Source organism: Osmerus mordax, chromosome 3 (assembly GCF_038355195.1).
Source record: "Osmerus mordax isolate fOsmMor3 chromosome 3, fOsmMor3.pri, whole genome shotgun sequence".
Classification (NCBI taxonomy): domain Eukaryota; kingdom Metazoa; phylum Chordata; class Actinopteri; order Osmeriformes; family Osmeridae; genus Osmerus; species Osmerus mordax.
In genome coordinates, this window is record NC_090052.1 from 23,271,176 (window position 1) to 23,291,647 (window position 20,472).

General features: G+C 49.6%; 2 protein-coding genes across 3 annotated transcripts in view; one reads left to right on the plus strand and one right to left on the minus strand.

The window, feature by feature from the left end:
• Positions 1 to 16,184, minus strand: part of si:dkey-110g7.8 (GTPase IMAP family member 8) — a 65,380-nt gene extending 49,196 nt beyond the window's left edge. The window contains exon 1 of the mRNA XM_067232334.1: positions 16,109 to 16,184. The gene's annotated coding sequence lies outside the window, so the exon portion shown is untranslated. The remainder of the gene's footprint in view (positions 1 to 16,108) is intronic.
• Positions 734 to 18,192, plus strand: LOC136940291 (parvalbumin-7-like). 2 transcript variants are annotated; one of them, XM_067232345.1, is made up of 5 exons: positions 734 to 893; positions 16,618 to 16,691; positions 17,063 to 17,195; positions 17,282 to 17,391; positions 17,572 to 18,192. In XM_067232345.1, exons 2-5 carry the CDS (start codon positions 16,631 to 16,633, stop codon positions 17,595 to 17,597), a joined length of 330 nt encoding a protein of 109 aa, XP_067088446.1. In that variant the 5' UTR covers positions 734 to 893; positions 16,618 to 16,630; the 3' UTR covers positions 17,598 to 18,192. The 2 variants fall into 2 exon arrangements, with proteins under 2 accessions (XP_067088446.1, XP_067088445.1); XM_067232344.1 differs by lacking the exon at positions 734 to 893 and adding an exon at positions 16,415 to 16,451.
• The last annotated feature ends 2,280 nt before the right edge of the window (positions 18,193 to 20,472 follow it).

Below are 20,472 nucleotides of genomic sequence, written 5' to 3' on the forward strand. Positions count from 1 at the left end.
CCCTCTATCACCTCCACCCTCTATCACCTCCACCCTCCACCCTCTATCATCTCCCTCAACCCTCTATCACCTCCACCCTCCACCCTCTATCACCTCCACCCTCCACCCTCTATCACCTACACCCTCCACCCTCTATCACCTCCACCCTCCACCCTCTATCATCTCCCTCCACCCCTACCCTAACTCAGTCCCCCTCTTTCTCTCTCTCACACTCTCTCTCTTTCTCTCTCTCTTTCTCTGTCATTCTCCATCCCTCACTCCACTTACTACTCTTTTATCTTGCTTTTCCATCTAATTCTCATTTGTTCTACAGTACTGCCTCAAGTTCTTTTTCCTACCTCTCCCCCTCCTCCCCCTCCTCCTCCTCCTCACTCACTCACTCACTCACTCACTCACTCCACCTCCCTCTTCTCCTCAGTCTTAACCTCAGTCTTACCCTAATTTTGACCCCCTTATTCTCCCTCCTCCTCTTACTGCTTCCTTTAATCTTCCTCTTTTTTCTTCTCTATCCTATTTCTCCATCCTTTCTCTTTCTGTCTTTTGCTCCACTCCCCCCCATGCCCTGCAATCCCTCCTCCTCTTAACATCACACAATTCCCTCCTATCCCAATCCAGACCGCCCCCCTTCTCCCTCCCTCCCCCTCCCTGACTCTTTATCTCTGCCTCCCTCTCTCTCTCTCCCCTTCATCTCACCTCCAGCCAGTCAGAGCTCCCTCTCTTGCTCGAACAGAAACCGCCTGCTATTTCTCTCTCTACCTTTCTGTTCATTTTCTCTTTCTCTGTCTTCTCTCCTTCTCTCTCTCCGGCTGCCAGTCTCCCACAGCCCTGGTGCGGCTGCCTTCCTGACGTGTAGTCTGAACACATCGCTCCGCCCGGGACCCACTCTCACTGAGGTAAGCACGGAGGGACGAGGGGGCGAGAGAGGGAGAGAAGAAGAGGGGAGAGAGGGAGAGGAGGACAGAGGGGAAAAGAAGAGGGGAGAGTCGAGAGAGGAGGAGAGAGACTCTGTACTTCTGACTACAGCTGCTGTTGGAGGAAGACTGGATGAGTGAGGGGAGGAAGTGAGGAGCAGAGAGAAACTGAGAAATGAAGTGAGACAGAGAGAAAGAGAGAGAGGGGGATGCAGAGCTGAGGGAAGGGAGAGTGGAGCATTAGGTGTGGAGGGAGAAAACAGAGACCCTGAAGAGTTTTGCTGCTGCAGGCTGACAGAGAGCGGGAGAGAGACAGAAAGAGAGCGAAAGAAAGAGATGTTCATTTTGTGTGAGCTGAACAAAGACAGAAGGTGAGGGATAGAGGAGAGAAGAGAGAATGAGGGAGATATAAAAGAAAAAGAGGGACCGTACAGCAGAGAAGGAGAGGAAGATACCGGCAGACTGACAGATGAGAGGGAGAAAAAAGAAGAGGGACAGAAAGAGCAACTAGAGCGGGAGGAGAGTGGGATGTAAACGTTATCCTGCTGGAAGCTGCATGCCTGCAGTCACCAGCGCTGCTCTGCCTCTCCTGGAACATCCCATTCACAAACATCCTGAACTCCCCGCCCTCATCCCCTAGTGCTGTGTGTGTGCACCAGCAGATGTGTGTGTGTGTGCACCAGCAGATGTGTGTGTGTGTGTGCACCAGCAGATGTGTGTGTGAGCGAGAGTGAGGTGGGGGAGAGCTGGAGAAAGATAGGGAGAAGGAAGGGGAAGGGAAGGGAGAAGGAAGGGGGAGGGAGTAGAACATCTATTACACAGCTCTGCTGGATTTTCTAACCGCTGAGAAAGACACAACCTAACCAGCCAGCCAGCTTACCAGCCAGATTGACCGTGTTGTGCAATGCTGGTGGACCTGGTTCTCTACCTAGTGTTCTAAATGTGAGCATACATGTGTGGTAGTGAGTCATCAGTGTGTGGTAGTGAGTCATCAGTGTGTGGTAGTGAGTCATCCGAGTGTGGTAGTGAGTCATCAGTGTGTGGTAGTGAGCCATCAGTGTGTGGTAGTGAGCCATCAGTGTGTGCATGACTGAAGGTGACGGGGATCCATGTGGTTGAGTTGGAATGCAGCGATGATGACAACAATGGTGATGATGGTTATTGTGGATACGATGGTGATGATTACGATGATGATGGTGCTGATGGTGATGAAGATGTGGGTGGTGTTGAGGATGATCATACGAGACTCTTGGACACCCATCCTCCTCCCCCCCCCCCCCCCCCGCCCCCCCTCCCAGATTGTCTCATTACTGTAACAGCTGTAAGAACAAGCAGCAAGCCTGCCTAACAGAAGCCCATTAGAACCTGACCTGTTGTGGGGGGAGGGGGGTCATCAGTGCATAACCCTGAAGGGTTAGGAAGACAGAAAAAGGAGAGGAGGTGAGAGAAAAGGAGAGGAGACGAGGGTAGAGAGGGAGGGAGAGAGACAGAGAGAGATTACAGAGATCACAATGACATATGGTGGGAAATGAGGGAATAATGAGTTGGCAGGAGAACAACTGATGGAGGCAGGAATGGGCAGCCAGGATAAAGAGAAGGAGAGAAGAGAGAAGAGAGAGGGAGGAGGAGAGAAGAGAGAGGGAGGAGGGGTGAAGAGAGAGGGAGGAGGGGAGAAGAGAGAGGGAGGAGGGGTGAAAAGAGAGGGAGGAGGGGTGAAGAGAGAGGGAGGAGGGGTGAAGAGAGAGGGAGGAGGGGTGAAGAGAGAGGGAGGAGGGGGGAGGAGGGGTGAAGAGAGAGGGAGGAGGGGTGAAGAGAGAGGGAGGAGGGGTGAAGAGAGAAGTGGATCTAGAGAAAAAAAGATCCCATCAGAATGTTACATTAGGGAGGGTTAGAAGAGACAGACAGGAGGGTTAGAAGAGACAGACAGGAGGGTTAGAAGAGACAGACAGGAGGGTTAGACAGCTCTACCCATCCCTCTCCTGCCTCCCTATCATCCCTCCCTCCACATTTCCCTCCCTCTCTCTAACGCTCCCTATCCCTCTCTTCCTACCCCATGGGAGTGATGGCTGACGCACTGCACACATCATGTCATGGTTCCCACCAGGGACAAAGTGATTTAGCGTCGAGAGACTCTTTGGAGTGTGAAATGTACTCATTTGAGATATCTACCAGTCCGAGGGCTCCTATTGGATATCTACCAGTCCGAGGGCTCCTATTGGACGACCATCCAGAAGTGATGGCAGTGTTCAGGGAAGCGTGGAACTCTGGGATATTTAAAGGTGGTGAGCTCCACCCTCTCTAGCGTCCAGGACGCTTGACTGGCTCAGCAGTATCTTTTACTGCACTTCCCCTTGTTTGCGATAATGTGTGTGTGTGTGTGTGTGGTGTGTGTATGTGTGTGTGGGGCCCTTGCAGTCGGACAGCTTAGCTCTGGACCTAGTAAAGAGATCTTATCTGTGATTCAGTCAGAGGAGAGCATGACCACTCCTACTGAATGATCTGCTCAAATGTTGGGGAAACCAAATCTACTGGTCATAGAGCTACACCAGTGTGTGTGTGCTATTCTCCAGAGTGATGTTTAACGTTCTCTGTGCATGTGAGTGTGTGCTGGGGGAGTGTGGAGCAGCCATGTGCAGGGCTGGATGGAAGGGATGGGAAAAGGGGGGGTCAGATGGATGAGCGGTTAGGGACTCGGGCTATTAATCAGAAGGTTGTTGGTTCGATTCCCCAGCTGTGCAAAACGACGTTGTGTCCTTGGGCAAGGCACTTCACCCTACTTGCCTCGGGGGGAATGTCCCTGTACTAACTGTAAGTCACTCTGGATAAGAGCGTCTGCTAAATGACTAAATGTAAATGTAAATGTCATCGTTACTTTGGTAAAAGTTTGTTTGTGTAGGTGAGATGGTGTAAGATGGGACCAGCTAATTGTGTGTACATGTTCCACTGGTTACGTGGGCAGCATTTGAAAAACAGAAAGAGAGAGAGAGAACCTTGTTTACCAGCATGTAGACAATCTCTCTCTCTCCCCTCTCTCTCTCTCTCTCTCTCTCTCTCTCTGTCTCTCTCTCTCTCTCTCTCTCTCTCTCTCTCTCTCTCTCTCTCTCTCTCTCTCTCTCTCTCTCGGTAGTTGTTCTCTTCATCAGGATCAGGAAACTTCCTCCACTTCTGCAGTCTGACAACTCAAAGAAACAAAGATCAGTGTTTATCATTCAAAACTAAAAGGTTTGGGCATGAAACATGTCATTACTGTAACACAGTGCTCGAGGCCCCCAGGTGAAGGTGCTAATGAAACAGATGTGTCTGGTGACCTGCTGACGGGGGTTTTAAGGAGGGAAACTGCAGTGTGGTCAACATGGCCGGGTTGATCCTACTGGGTTTTTATACTCAAACGTCAAGTCAGTATTGTGCTGAGACATACACACGTGTGCACGCACACTTACACGCACACACTCTGACACAAACACACTGTTGACACGTTGTTCACAGCTATCTCCCTGCTCATGTAGAGGAACGTGTGTGTGAATGTGTGTTTCTGGAATGTACATTGTTCTTCTCCGTTGCTAAATCAAGAACCACTACGCGCGCACACACACACACACACACACACCTGATCCAGCAGGCTTTACAGAGCAGGCTGAACAGAACAGCCCGTTTAGAACAGCAGACAGAGTTTTGAGCCAAGGTCAAGGACAGATGTTATAAAGAGCTGATTGGACCAAGACAGAAGGCTCATCTGAGACTGGGCGGTGAGTAAGGGTGTGTGTGAGTGTGTGTTTGTGTGTGTGAGTGCAGTGCTGGAGAGGAGCCACAGCATTAAACCATCCTGCTTATAAAGCATTTTGTGTTTGCAGCTAATGGACGCTGTTGGGACATCTCTTTAATTAGCTGAGTATTCACTGAGAATGAATGACTGTAAACACACGAGTATTCACTGAGAATGAATGACTGTAAACACATGAGTATTCACAAGAGTGTATGACTGAACACATGAGTATTCACAAGAGTGTATGACTGTGAACACAAGCTGTTTGTGTGAATGTGTTCCACTGATGAAACTGCTGCTACACCTGCATTAACCCTCTCTCTCTCTCCCTGTCTCTCTCTCTCTCCCTGTCTCTCTCTCTCCCTGTCTCTCTCTCTCTCCCTGTCTCTCTCTCTCTCCCTGTCTCTCTCCCTGTCTCTCTCTCTCTCTCCCTGTCACTCTCTCTCTCTCCCTGTCTCTCTCTCTCCCTGTCTCTCTCTCTCTCTCTCTCTCTCTCTCTCCATGTCTCTCTCCCTGTCTCTCTCCCTGTCTCTCTCTCTCTCTCTCCCTGTCTCTCTCTCTCCCTGTCTCTCTCTCTCTCTCTCTCTCCCCCCCCTCCGTGTGGAATGTGGGACATTTAGATGAAAGTGTCAAGTTAATTGAATCTATTTGGGGATTTTATATTTGCGATGTTTTATATTTGTGGCATGGATCAGAGGTCACAGGAAGCTGCTAACTTGAGCCTGACACAGAGGTCACTGCAGCCTGGCCGGAGCCCGCACTCCCAATTAGAGCATCCACAACCTCCTAAATGAGATCATTAGTAGGTCGCCAGGCAACCGGGGGACCAGGGAAAATGGATTGAGAGATTTCTTTTTTTGGGTTTGTCTTTTTTGTTGAGATAAATGGAATGATGTGACCCACTTTACCAGACTCACTTAAAGCCTTAGTCTTTGGGGAGAGATGGAGGATTGTATTCTTCTACATGTCCCCCCACACACACACACACACACACGCACACACGCACACACACACACTGCTTTTATTTAACCTCCACTATTGTTGAGGTTAAACGTTCAGTTGGTCAAAAGCAAATATAGTATTTTCATGCGCTGCACTTTTTGAAATGTTCTCAGTTTGCCCCTGTAACGGTGTCCCGCTGCAGTACCCTGGCGCTACACAGGGGGCGCTCCTTCACAGTGGTCACATCAGTTAAACCTGTTCAATGTGGACCGTCACAGCGGGGGTCCACTACAGACACTAGTTCTTCAGCTGGGGAGAAAAAGCCACTTCCCTCGTCATCAGTTTCTGGTAAAGTCAAGTGCAACTTTGGGTGGAAGTAAGAAATTCTGGAATCTCTTTTCTGCTGCAGAGGTCGTCTCTCTGGTTCATCCAGTGTGGTGATTAAAGGTGATTATTTCCTGTCTGGTCAGATTCCATTGCTTTGAGACAGTAGTGACATCACATCAGCATATCATCATAAAGGTTAGCATTGGCCCTTCGTTGAGACCAATATCCATCCCTCATCTGTCACCCAGCTAGGCCACTCCTGTCAACAAGGGAGAGAAGTTCTGTATCCACCAGCCTCCCTCATCCCTCCCTCTCCTCCTCCATGTTCCACCTGCCTCCCTCATCCCTCCCTCTCCTCCTCCATGTTCCACCAGCCTCCCTCATCCCTCCCTCTCCTCCTCCATGTTCCACCAGCCTCCCTCATCCCTCCCTCTCCTCCTCCATGTTCCACCAGCCTCCCTCATCCCTCCCTCTCCTCCTCCATGTTCCACCAGCCTCCCTCATCCCTCCCTCTCCTCCTCCATGTTCCACCAGCCTCCCTCATCCCTCCCTCTCCTCCATGTTCCACCAGCCTCCCTCATCCCTCCCTCTCCTCCATGTTCCACCAGCCTCCCTCATCCCTCCCTCTCCTCCTCCATGTTCCACCAGCCTCTCTCATCCCTCCCTCTCCTCCTCCATGTTCCACCAGCATGCTTCGCTGTGCAGGTGGACTCTGTGCCAGGATACACAGAGTCTTGGACATGGGTGATAGTTTGAAAACATTGAACACAATGTTGATGAGAGTTAAAGTGATGTGGGGCGGTATGGGGAGTGTCTATGAGAGATACTGTGCAGGAAATTAGTCAAGGGTGAAGAAGAGGTGTACATGTATTATATTCAGAATGAGAGACACACAGAATGAGAGAAGGGGTGCGTGTCCCCCCTCCCAGGAGCAGTGTGGCCATAGGCTGAACCTAGCCAGCAGAGTGTGAAGTATGTCAGAGTTAGAGGAGTGTCTGTGTGTATGTGTGAGTGAGAGTGTGTGTGTATGTGTGGGAGAGAGAGAGTGTGTGTGTGTGTTTGTGAGAGAGAGAGAGCTGGAGGGTTCCATGGTGAAGGTCAGGGTTCTACAGTTCTCTGTCAGAGAACCCAGCCTCAGCCTTCAATGTTGACCATACACTGCCAGAGGACTCGAGGCCCAGGTCACACACACACACACACATTCATACAGCACATGTAATGTGTTATGTAACATGAAAAAACATGGCTGTAGCAGCTGCCCATGTCATTAGGACTCATATAACTCATAACACAGATAACTGCAGAGTAGCTCCAGGACCCGAGTCCTCCTCCAGGACCCGTGTCCTCCTCCAGGACCCGTGTCCTCGTCCAGGACCCGTGTCCTCGTCCAGGACCCGTGTCCTCGTCCAGGACCCGAGTCCTCGTCCAGGACCCGAGTCCTCGTCCAGGACCCGTGTCCTCGTCCAGGACCCGTGTCCTCGTCCAGGACCCGTGTCCTCGTCCAGGACCCGTGTCCTCGTCCAGGACCCGTGTCCTCGTCAAGGACCCGTGTCCTCGTCCAGGACCCGTGTCCTCGTCCAGGACCCGTGTCCTCGTCCAGGACCCGTGTCCTCGTCCAGGACCCGTGTCCTCGTCCAGGACCCGAGTCCTCGTCCAGGACCCGTGTCCTCGTTAAGGACCCGTGTCCTCGTCCAGGACCCGTGTCCTCGTCCAGGACCCGAGTCCTCGTTAAGGACCCGTGTCCTCGTCCAGGACCCGTGTCCTCGTCCAGGACCTGTGTCCTCGTCCAGGACCCGAGTCCTCGTCCAGGACCCGAGTCCTCGTCCAGGACCCGTGTCCTCGTCCAGGACCCGTGTCCTCGTCCAGGACCCGAGTCCTCGTCCAGGACCCGTGTCCTCGTCCAGGACCCGTGTCCTCGTCCAGGACCCGAGTCCTCGTCCAGGACCCGTGTCCTCGTCCAGGACCCGAGTCCTCGTCCAGGACCCGAGCCCTCGTCCAGGACCCGAGTCCTCGTCCAGGACCCGAGTCCTCGTCCAGGACCCGTGTCCTCGTCCAGGACCCGTGTCCTCGTCCAGGACCCGAGTCCTCGTCAAGGACCCGTGTCCTCGTCCAGGACCCGAGTCCTCGTCCACAACCTGTGTCTGGCTGTGTTAACAGGGTTAACCCTCCAACAAACAGGAAATGCTGACTATATAACGGCGCATATGAATATAGTGCTTGAGAATACTAAACAGCATACAACTGTGACTTTAAACCCAACCACCCCCCTCCCTCCCTCCCTCCCCCCCCTCCCTCTCCTCCTCCAGAGGCGCAGGCAGAATACAGATGGTGATTTGACATCTTTTTTGGTACCCTATAAGCTGTGAGCATGACCAGAATGAGAATGGAGGGAGGAGGGCTTCTGTCCCAGGAAGAGAAAGGGATTCACAATGGAGAGATGAAACTGGGCTGGGACAGAACACACAACCAGAGAGAGAACGAGAGAGAGGGAGAGAAAGACAGAGAGAATACAAGAGGGTAGATGAACTGGGTGAAAAGACAGCAGGGAACAACAGAAAGAGGAATGAGAGGAAAGAGGAATGCAGAGAATGGGAATTAAAAGCCGTGAGGAAGAATGTATGTCCACAGAAGAAACCAGTGACAGAAGTAAAAGAGCACAAAAGCAAGGAACAAAATAAGGAAAGAAGACAGAGATGTTCAGAGAATGATGGAAGGGGACTTCTGGGTGAGTGTGGAAAGTCACTTTGTCACCAACACTAAAGAGAGAAGGGAAGTGACATCATGATTGTCTGATATGGAAAGGAGAATACACAGTTGTTAGGAGTCGATGGAGTCAAGAAAGTTTATCCATGCAGCAGCAAGGAGACGAGTCTATGGCACCCAGAGTCTATGGCACCCAGAGTCTATGGCACCCAGAGTCTATGGCACCCAGAGTCTATGACACCCAGAGTCTATGGCACCCAGAGTCTATGACACCCAGAGTCGTCTGAATCTAGAAATGTTCTTTTGGTTCTCATTACATGGAGTGGAAAATTACATGATCAGTTTGGAACTGGTTCCAACACAATATTGAGTTTGTCACTGTTTATCTTTACATGCTGAGTTAAAATCTTACATGCTGAGTAAAGATAGCGGTCAGCATGTTTAAACTTACGGTTGCAACTATGAGGGGTTCCTCTTTCTGCAAGCAAGGATATGTTGCACAACAGTATTCTTTTAGCTTGCATAACACGCACATAGAAATATTTCTAACAACACCAGCGTACAGTACCCTTCCCATCCCTCCACCCCAGTCAGCCCGAGTACATCTAGTCGCCCCCTCGTCATTACTGTGCTCTCCACCCAGGGCACAAGAAGCTGATGGGGCCAAATGTTACAGTTATGGTGATGGACAGAGAGAGGGGGTAAAGAGAGAGAGAGAGAGAGAGAGGGGGGGGGGGTAAAGAGTGAGAGAGGTCTGGGAGAGACAGTACAGAGTATAGAAGAGATGAATGTTGCCTCCATTGCTACTCCCCCCCCCTCCTTCTTATTCCCCTGCACCACCTCCCTCCTGCCCTGCCTCCCTCCTGCCCTGCCTCCCTCCCTCCTGCCCTGCCTCCCTCCCTCCTGCCCTGCCTCCCCTGCCTCCCCTGCCTCGCCTAATTACTCCCCCTGTCTTTCTCCTGGCCTCCCCCTCTCCTGGTTCTGTCACCTCCAATTCCTCGTCAGGTGCTGTATTGGCAGGCCAGTCCAGATGATAGACCAAGCCTATGCTAGTCGCAGCAGATTCCATTACTGGTGCTCCTGAATGATGGATGAAGTTCAGACGTGTGAGAATCTATGGGACTGTTATTTTAGGATGTCTTTGTTTAAACGTGCACTGAGCAAAGCTTTCTGTCTCTATGCTGTAGTCACCTCTCTCTCTCCTTCTGTCCCTCTCCATGACTGAGAGCAAGTACTCTTCGCTAAACACACACATGCACACACACATCAGAGGAATGGAGGACATGGGCGTGTGCTGGTGTAGGTGCTGATGCCCGGTCCCTTGGGAGCACAACTGTTTATCCAGATCACCAAAGGTCAACGTATTGATCACTTTTCATCCTTACGTGCCCCATCACACTGACAGGCATGCACACACAGACCAGCCCACACACACACTCCCAGACTGCACACACACCTACACTCCTCTTGGGTCAGAAGGACTAGGGTGTGATGTTACGCCTCATCACCACCAGGCAGTAGTGTTTCTCCTCTCTGGGATACACAATACCTCACATAGCTCTGCTCAGTCTACACACAACAAAGAGAGCTGGGGGATGAGGGGGAGGAGGGGGAGGAGGGGGGGGGGAGGGGGAGGAGGGGGGGGGAGGAGGAGGAGGAGGGGGGGGAGGGGGGGGGGGAGGGGGAGGAGGGGGGGGGGGAGGGGGAGGAGGGGGGGGCTGTCCTAGGGGCTAGCCAGTGGAGGCAAACCAAAGCTATGGTAGATGGCTGGTTAACCATAGAAAGAGAGACCACTCGACCACTCGACTTCCCTACTTCATGTTCACAAACTCTCGTCCCTCCATTTCTCTCTATTCCTTCATTCCACTTCCCTGTCTCTCATTCCACTTCCCTGTCTCTCATTCCACTTCCCTGTCTCTCATTCCACTTCCCTGTCTCTCACTCCTCTTTCTCTGCACTAATTTCTTAGTCTCACAAATACACTGGGGAGCGCTCTGTTTATTTAATTTATGTTTCAAGCGATTCTGCAGAGAGAGTACAAGGTAAGAGCCATCAAAACGCAAGGCTGTTTCACAGACTGTAGTGGGGCTTAGTGGAGCACCCTACAGCACTACAGCCTTATTAGAAGGGTAACATTGTAATGGAGCTGTAACAGGTCTGTAAGACGCAGTAAGAGGGTCTCTCCTCGTCCTCTGTCCCGAAGAGGAGAAGCTGACAGCTTGGTGTGAGAGCATCTGTCACTTCCTATAGTATAAAGAGACAGAAACTCCAATATGGAGAATTTACTTTAAAGTGAGTGACAGGCTTGTTCCTTCATCCTGTCTGCTCCAGATCATTCTGTTTGCGTCGTTAGCTCAGGCTAGCTCCAGCGACGTTGAGTGAAAAATTCATAGTGTCAGTCTCCATAACACCATGAATGATTCAGATAGTAATTGTTCAAAGGTTTCAACATAACTCACCCAACAGTTCCTAAATAAGACAACATCTGCAACCCTCTCTTGCTCGCCCATTGAGATGGAAGGAGTCAATTCATCAATTAATGTGAAGCAATGCTTTCATTCCACCCAGAGCTGACATTGGACACACTGAGTCTTCATAGATAAGATCAGGAGAGGAAGTGTGAAACTCCCCGGAGCCCACAGTCTCCAGCCCTGAGCCAGAACACACAGTCTCCAGCCCTGAGCCGGAGCACACAGTCTCCAGCCCTGAGCCGGAGCACACAGTCTCCAGCCCTGAGCCGGAGCACACAGTCTCCAGCCCTGAGCCGGAGCACACAGTCTCCAGCCCTGAGCCGGAGCACACAGTCTCCAGCCCTGAGCCAGAACACACAGGCTTCATGTAAATCACAGAACCAATGACCGGCCTATGAAGAGGTTCCTGCAAAGTGGATAATGCTGCCACAGCTTTGCACACTGATAGGTGGGCTCGTCATTAGACCCAAAATGCACTGCTTCTCAGGGATGTGGGCAGGGGAGGCTGGATCGATGCTCAGATAGGCTAGTACATTAACTTGGCTTAATTACAGTGTGTGTGTGCCTGTCCCCCTCCACCCTGTCGACAGGTCCCCCGCTATTGCTTTCACAGCCTGTGTCATGTTTAATTGCTTGTGTGATGCACAGATTTGGTGTGTCTGTGTGGGGTGGTACCTGGAGGAGTCTTCCACCTGAACGAGACCTTGACCAGGGTCACGTTGTGATGGCAGCTGCTTTATCAACACTAGTGTTAGCTGTTGCATTACACACCTACACACACGCACACACACATCATAGTTACCAAATAATACAGTACCAAATAAATAAAACAATGATAACCATTAATTAATTAATTTACTTTCCTAGGTGCGCTTTTCAGGAGTAATGCTGCCGTCACGTGTTAGTCGGAAGATCCTATTTCCCACCTGTGAAGTCGAGATTACGAGGACGTCATGTTCAAGTGCTTTCGGTTGTCGGAGCTAAATTCAAAATGGCGGATGCAAAATGTAGTTGCATATTGTGGAAATCCTTTTTTTTGTCAATTGTGCACCTTCTAGAGGAGAAAACGGACGCAACAAATGGTACAAGTTAAGTGTACATAGATTATAGATTAAAATAATGTAACAATAGTTGCAAATAAAGAATGACCACTACCGAGCCCAGTCCTCTTCTCCGCCATGTTGAAAGGTCCTTCAACTCGGGAACTCGGTTATCTCCCTCCCTCTCTCTCTCTCTCTCTCTCTCCCTCTTATCTTTCTGATTAAACTCGTCTCCCAGAGCCTGCCGCCCCTCTCCCAGAGCCTGCCGCCCCTCTCCCCAGACACCAAGTCTCCCAGAGCCTGCCGCCCCTCTCCCCAGACACCTGTGGCATGAATTCACACCTCCCTGTGTCAAATCCGGCCGTAGATCTTAGGAGAGTTACAAGGCTGCCACACCAACCCCCCATCCTCCCGACTGAGCTTACAGCTTCTCAATGATTGATACTACGATTTATACTAGATATGGGAGTCAGGTGGCTGAGCGGTGAAGGAATCGGGCTAGTAATCCGAAGGTTGCCAGTTCGATTCCCGGTCATGCAAACTGACGTTGTGTCCTTGGGCAAGGCACTTCACTCTACTTGCCTCGGGGGAATGTCCCTGTATTTACTGTAAGTCGCTCTGGATAAGAGCGTCTGCTAAATGACTAAATGTAAATGTAGATATATTTGAAATGATTAATGTTTTCATACTTGTGAAAACTGACCTAAAGTATTTTACAGTAACGTACAGCAGTACAGCAAAGTACAGCAGGAGGATTTGTGATGATCAGTTTTCTTTGAGCATGAACATGTCTGGGATTCTTGGTTGTTGACTACGTTTCTGGTCTTCATTCTTTATGTTGCTTTGCCTGCAGACAGACCTATTTCCATAAATCACACCTCACCTGTCCTCCTATCTAATGCCCCCTCCTCCCCTCCCCTCATCTCTCCCCTCCTCCCCTCCCCTCATCTCTCCCCTCCTGTCCTCCTCCCCTCCCCTCATCTCTCCCCTCCTCCCCTCCTCCCCTCCCCTCATCTCTCCCCTCCTCCCCTCCTCCCCTCCCCTCATCTCACCCCTCCTGTCCTCCTCTCCTCCCCTCATCTCTCTCCTCCCTTCCTCTCCCCTCTCCTCCTCCCATCTCTTTCCCACGTCACACAGCACTCCTCTCCTCATATGGCAGCTCATCATTCTTACTGTGTCTCTGGGTGTTTCTCCTCCTAGCGAACAGGGATTGTCCAATAATCCCAGGCCCTGTGGCGTCCAGGAGGCTGTTGCATCAGAATGTGCTTCAGGTGCCAAATGTTACATCATTATGAGTCCTGATGGTGCAGAGAAGCACAGGTCATTTATCTTGTTGCCGCACACACAGATAGAAACTCACCCGCGCTCCCGCACACGAACACACAGACTGGACTTCCATTAGCTCCATTATTAAACAACTCCTTAATTTCTCCCCCATCTTCCTGCTCTCACAGTGATTGTCAGGTGTTATGTCTGCCCTTGTCCATCTTTATTTCTCACCACATCCATCTTCTATCTTTCTTCCCTTTCTCTATCGCACATTTCTTTTTTTCTTTCGTTCAAAGATCTCTGCCCATCTCTATTTCTTGCCTTTGTCTTCCTCTCTCCCCTCTCTCCTCCTTTAATGTCCTCTCCATCTCTCCATCGCTCTCCGTCTCATTTTTTTATTTTTCCCACTCCGAGGCAGTGCTCAAACGGAGAGCTGTAACAGTGGGGCGAGGGGGCTGTCTGTGTGTGGCTGCTACACCAGAGCCTGGCGTTCCAGTGCCTGGGGTTCCAGATCCTGGGGTTCCAGAGCCTGGGGTTCCAGAGCCTGGCGTTCCAGTGCCTGGGGTTCCAGAGCCTGAGGTTCCAGAGCCTGGAGTTCCAGAGCCTGGGGTTCCAGAACCTGGGGTTCCAGAGCCTGGAGTTCCAGAGCCTGGGGTTCCAGAGCCCAGGGTTCCAGAGCCTGGGGTTCCAGAGCCCGGGGTTCCAGAGCCTGAGGTTCCAGAGCCTGGGGTTCCAGAGCCTGGGGTTCCAGAGCCTGAGGTTCCAGAGCCTGGAGTTCCAGAGCCTGGGGTTCCAAAGCCTGGTACTTTCAAAGATACCCAGGCTGGGTCTGTATTAGCATGGCTTACAGACTGCTTCAAAGGAACATCCCCTTTCACGGTCTGTCTCTTTCTCTCCTTGGAATTCTCTCCTTTCTGTTTTATCCTCTATCATCCCAAGAATAACTCGGCTTTGTTTTCTCTGTGAAGTCTTGTGAATGTATTCACTCTGGGCTTGAGCACAGGAAGTGAATCTCAGTGTGAGATGTGACATCATCAAGGCGAATCAAAGTAAGGATATCTTGTCTGTGAAGACACTGTCACACGACCCACCTCAACACAATTGTTTCCAATGTTATTTTTCAACATTTAGAAACTTCTATTAGAATTTTTTAAACCTTTTTTCAATTTCAAATATTTATTTTTTCATACATGACACAACAATATTTAGAAACAATTCAACAGTTTCAAAACTTTTTTTCCAAAACCTTTCTCAGAATATTTTTTATTTTTAGCCATTTGAAACTTGGGAAACAATTTAATTTTTACACACAACACAACACGAAAGTGTTTTAGAGACTTTTAAAAATGTTTTTATCACACATCGATTCCCCCTCTATATAATTACGTGAAGACAACTGCTCCTCAGTGACGTGTAGACCTGCAGTCTTCATCACTGTGGTGGATGTCAGTACAGGCTTCCCTCCTTTTTACCCCTTCACCTCCCCCTCTGTCTGAGCCGGGACTCAGACGGAGGGAAAGACTGAGGCAAGAAAGAGTTCAAAAAGATTGAGTGCTTCTGATGTCAGAATGTGGATCTGGATGGGGGGTGGCAGTCCTCTGGGTGGAATCAGAGAGGAGAAGCTAGGAATGTCTCTTTGTGTCCAAACATCAGTACGTCAGTAAACTGGTAGATGATGGGGGAGTGGAGGCAGACAGATTCACTTGATCAAAATGGGTAAATGAATGGGTTTATTTAGGATACATATGATGTATATCTAAAAGATGGTTGTATCCATGTCTGCAAACTTTAAATGCACATCCTTGTATTCTCAGTCCTCAGATAAATACTGAACTCACATGCAGTATATCAACAGGGCAGGTGCTTTGCAGTAACTGGGGGTTTAACTACCAGGGAAATATGAAACACTTGGGGATTTTTATTTCTGTTTTTTTAGGTGCAGTTTTTATTACCGGCTTTTTCATCTCAAGGTCAAACCGTAATAATCCATAGCAAGATAGTCTACTGGGTCAAGTGAATGCCTCAGCGCTCCTATCTGTCCCCCGTAGAGGAAGAGGTGTTGGCTGGAAACTGCTGATACGGTACAAACGCCCTTTCTCCCCCGAGACTGCCCTGGCTCATTAACATTCTGCAAGTGATCAGGGTTTGAGTAAAAGTGGTGCATTTACATGTGCTCATGGATGCACGCTGTTCATGAATATTCATGTATGCAGTGAACTGTTTTAGTAGATATGGCCTCATCATCACCAAGAGAAACAAATAACGCTGCGTTCGTGTGTCACAATGAAATATGTATGACTTCAAAATAACGATGCTATCAAACGCTAATGCCAGGACTTTAGCAATTTGCATTTTTTATTATTCTCTAATGCTTTATGTAAATTATGCAATATTCTGATTATTTGTTGACATGTTTGACATTTACATAAGATTTTTAATAATCAACTTTGGGCGTTTATTCCATAGAGGGAGACATTCCAGTTGTATCTTTCTTCAGCTCCGCCAGAGTCTCTGCCGTCGTTTTATGGTGGTCTGGGGATGTCATGGTGACTGTTCCTTGTAACTGACATGAGATAAGACGCGATAGTGATAAACCCCCAAACAATCCCATAATACATCTTTGTGGTCTTATCGTACCTGCCCTTTGCTCTGTGGTGTTGTTGTAACTGACACGCCCCCAACCCCTTGTGTCTCTCTCTCTCTCTCTCTCTCTCTCTCTCTCTCTCTCTCTCTCTCTCTCTCTCTCTCTCTCTCTCCCTCACACCAGCTGTGTGATCAATACTGTGCACATGCTGTGAACAGATCATGTTTTATAATGCTGATAGGATCACTGTGTAGCTTATCAGTGTGATTTGTCCTTGATCATAATAGCAGCAGTATTACTTCACAGTTGCTAGTAGTACTACTAGTAGTTGAGGTAGTTCCCTAATCATGTTTGTATGATCGAGTTTTCTAACCTACCAGAGGATAGAGGGTTGACCAAGCTGTCAGTAAAATAGTGGATGCAAATGAAGAGTTTACTAAGGTACTTATGTGTGGACACAAAGAGACTTCATCCCACATCAACTTTAAAGCCAAGTCAAACAGCAGCAGCAATGTGTGTGTTCTCCTTTGCTCTTGGTTGGCCTTGTTTATGACCTTCTCCCCTGACCACCCCCTCCCTCCCTCCATCCTCCTTTCTCTCTCTCAAGTTCCAGAAGCAAGATGGCCCTGAACAGTATCCTCAGCGCTGATGACATCAAGAAAGCCCTGGCAGCATTTGCAGGTTTGGGATCTTCTATTCATTTGCTTCCTAACTACAATGAGATGAACACAGCTACAGCCCCTAGGTTCACACACACACACACACACACACACACACACAGTATAAACCTTTCACACTCCAACATCGGAACTGAACCACTGAGGTCAGCCCAGGTCCCTGACCTGGAAGAGACAGGACCTCTAGCAACCACATCTTGTTGAGTCTGTACTTCACCTTGTATTTATGGTGGTTTAATTTACCATTGTTTTCCAGTAACATTTGGCCTTTAGAGGTGAACATGCTGGTGGCCTGACATCTGTGTGACAAGCTGCAGGGGCTTTACCCCCAGGGTGTCCCTTTCTGCTGATGTGTGTGTGTGTGTGTGTGTACAGCTGCTGAATCCTTCGACCATAAGAAGTTCTTTGAGATGGTGGGTCTGAAGGCCAAGTCAGCTGATGATGTTAAGAAGGTTTTCCTGGTACTGGATGCTGACAACAGCGGCTTCATAGAGGAGAAGGAGCTCAAGTAATCACATCGTACCTTAAAAGCAGACACACCCACCGGCATCCACTCACAACACTCACTCTCTCTCACCTCTGTCCTCTCCTCAGAACCGTACTGAAGGAATTTTCCCCTGAGGGAAGGGAACTGACCGATAAGGAAACCAAAGCATTCCTTCAGGCAGCCGACAAAGATGGAGATGGCAAGATTGGCATTGAAGGTCTCTGTCCTTTTTACCTGGTCCTATAAATCATGTGTCTCACACAAAGGCTCTGGTTCTGAGCCAGAATATAGGCCTACTGTATTTATCACCATATCTAAGGACTGGAGATTTTGTAGATGTTGTTTCTAGTGTTCTCCTCTCAGAGTACCAACCACACTGTCTCATCCTCTCTTTCAGAGTTCACTGCCCTGGTGCACCAGTAACAGTTACCTCCCTGCGGAGTAGGGCTCCCTCACCCCACACCTGCTCCCAGACTGTTGCCCACCCCCCCAACACGACTCTGTTCCTCCTCCCTCACCCCTCTGACCTGTCTGACATCTAGCTCTCTCCTCTCAGCGCACACCTGCTCTAGTGCCACCCATAATCATCCTTTTCATTTTACGGTTCTAAACAAATGTTTGCTTTTCTGTTGATGTGTAGATGATCACACTGCTGGACAAGCTGAACCTCCTGTTAAAGTACAGTAGATATATCAAGAGAGAGTCCCTCTCGACACTGCTTCTGTTTCACTTCATCTATTCTACTTCTGCCACTGATCCTCCCCTCCCACCATCCCTCTCTCCTCTCCTCCCCTCCCACCATCCCGCTCTCCTCCCCTCCCACCATCCCGCTCTCCTCCCCTCCCACCATCCCTCTCTCCTCTCCTCCCCTCCCACCATCCCGCTCTCCCTACCCTTCCACCATCCCGCTCTCCCTACCCTTCCACCATCCTCTGCTAATGAGCTGTTGTAAAAATGAAAATAATTAACAAACACCGAAAGAAGTCAAGCTGTGAAAGAACAAAATAACAATAAAAGAAATGCCTAAAGTAGGACTGACTCACACTGACTCCTTTAATCTCTCCTAACTCTTGTGTTAAGGTCTCCCCTCAGCTCCTTCTCTGCTCAGCCCTCGCAGCCCTGAGACTTAAGACAGCTCTAACATCCACACAACATGAAACACACAGAAATCAATGTCATACTTTATTCATCATATTTGCAACTGCTGTTATCCAGAGTTGTGCCTGTGTATCGCAGTAGTACTATGGCATCCAGACTTAGACATGCAAGAAGAAAAAAAACACGGTCAAGTTTCTGTACAGTCTGCCTTCATCCTTTCTTTTCCTCAGCCAAGCCCCCCTTGACCACCTCTGAACACACACACACACACGCTGGCAGCTGTTGTGGGAGTGTGTGTTTGTCAGTACCGGTTGGGCTCAGGAGGGTTTCACATGCAGGGGGACTGGTCTCACATGCAGGGGGGCTGGTCTCACATGCAGGGGGGCTGGTCTCACATGCAGGGGGGCTGGTCTCACATACAGGGGGGCTGGTCTCACATGCAGGGGGGCTGGTCTCACATACAGGGGGGCCGGTCTCACATGCAGGGGGGCTGGTCTCACATGCAGGGGGGCTGGTCTCACATGCAGGGGGACTGGTCTCACATGCAGGGGGACTGGTCTCACATGCAGGGGGGCTGGTCTCACATGCAGGGGGGCTGGTCTCACATGCAGGGGGGTTGGTCTCACATGCAGGGGGGCTGGTCTCACATACAGGGGGGCTGGTCTCACATGCAGGGGGGCTGGTCTCACATGCAGGGGGACTGGTCTCACATGCAGGGGGGCTGGTCTCACATACAGGGGGACTGGTCTCACATGCAGGGGGGACTGGTCTCACATGCAGGGGGACTGGTCTCACAGGCAGGGGGACTGGTCTCACATACAGGGGGGCTGGTCTCACATGCAGGGGGACTGGTCTCACATGCAGGGGGACTGGTCTCACATGCAGGGGGGCTGGTCTCACATGCAGGGGGACTGGTCTCACATGCAGGGGGGCTGGTCTCACATACAGGGGGACTGGTCTCACATGCAGGGGGACTGGTCTCACATGCAGGGGGGCTGGTCTCACATGCAGGGGGACTGGTCTCACAGACCCCGTGCTGCCAACGGACACACAGCATTCTAGCAAACGCATGACAACCAGAACAACAACATTACCTAAATACTAACATAGGCCTATAGATCTGCTCTGTGTGATTGAGGAAAACTTCAAAATGTACAATAAGAATCAGTGAGTATAGCAGCCAATCCAGGCAGGATCCAGATCCACATAGTTCAGAATATATATATAATATTAATATTTTTGTACCCATGGATTATCTGTTGCCTAAACGCATGTTGTCATTAATAAGTAGATACAATTCCCTGCATCTCTACTCAAAATACAGTATCAACTTTACCTTTCAGCTAACCTGAATTTTCACCCTCAAAGAAAACCCTTTGAAACAAATTGTTTAGGTAGCTAGCCTACTATGTTGCCTTTATACAGTCTAGGTAAAACTAGGGTATTACAAGCCTTATCACGAAGCACTCCTCATCTAGCGAAAATGTGCATTCTCCATTATGTTCTCAAATAATAAGGTATTGTGAATATCATTATGCAATTCTTGTAGTTGCTTTAACAGGCCGAATCTGATGTATTCCTCATGTAAATAGCTCTACGTGTATTGATGTAACGTCCTTGAGTGTAATTTGTTGTTGTTGTTGTTCACCATCAATAATATCAACAACAAAAAGTGAAATCACAGAAGGTTGACGCAGTTACGACCTTCGGCATGCCGCCCATGAAACACTGGCGGACCACTGAGTAATTGACGACTATCGGCTTGAGAATGGTCCGCCAACTGAGGCCCGACCGCTGCAAGCCACTACTGTAACGGCGTGCCACCCAAAATCCGCTGGTGGCCCATCGATCGCATGCTACTGTAGCTGACTGGGGTATGAAAAACGTAGCCTAAATAAGTTTAAAGTCTATTTTCTTTTAGCCCATGCTGAAAATTCGTTTGAACGAATTAGCATTTTTGTCCAACAAGTGACCAGAGGAAGTGATCAAGACACCGTGCCTCAAATAACAGCCTCTCTTTCTTTTAGCAGACACTTTTATCCAAAAACGTAACCTTCAACCTCTCTGAAGTCAAATTGCACTACCACTGAGCTATACCTATTATACTTTGTAAAGCCTGGCAACCAGTTAAATGTAAAAGGTTTAGGTGACCACCAAAGTAATGATTTCCCCGATATGCTTTCCTCGTTTTAAATTAACC

Coding starts and splice junctions, on each gene's coding strand:
- LOC136940291 (XM_067232344.1), top strand. CDS start 16,429: ATGCAAATGAAGAGTTTACTAAG. Junction 16,452..16,617: donor CAAATGAAGAGTTTACTAAG/GTACTTATGTGT, acceptor CTCTCTCTCAAG/TTCCAGAAGCAAGATGGCCC. Junction 16,692..17,062: donor AGCCCTGGCAGCATTTGCAG/GTTTGGGATCTT, acceptor GTGTGTGTACAG/CTGCTGAATCCTTCGACCAT.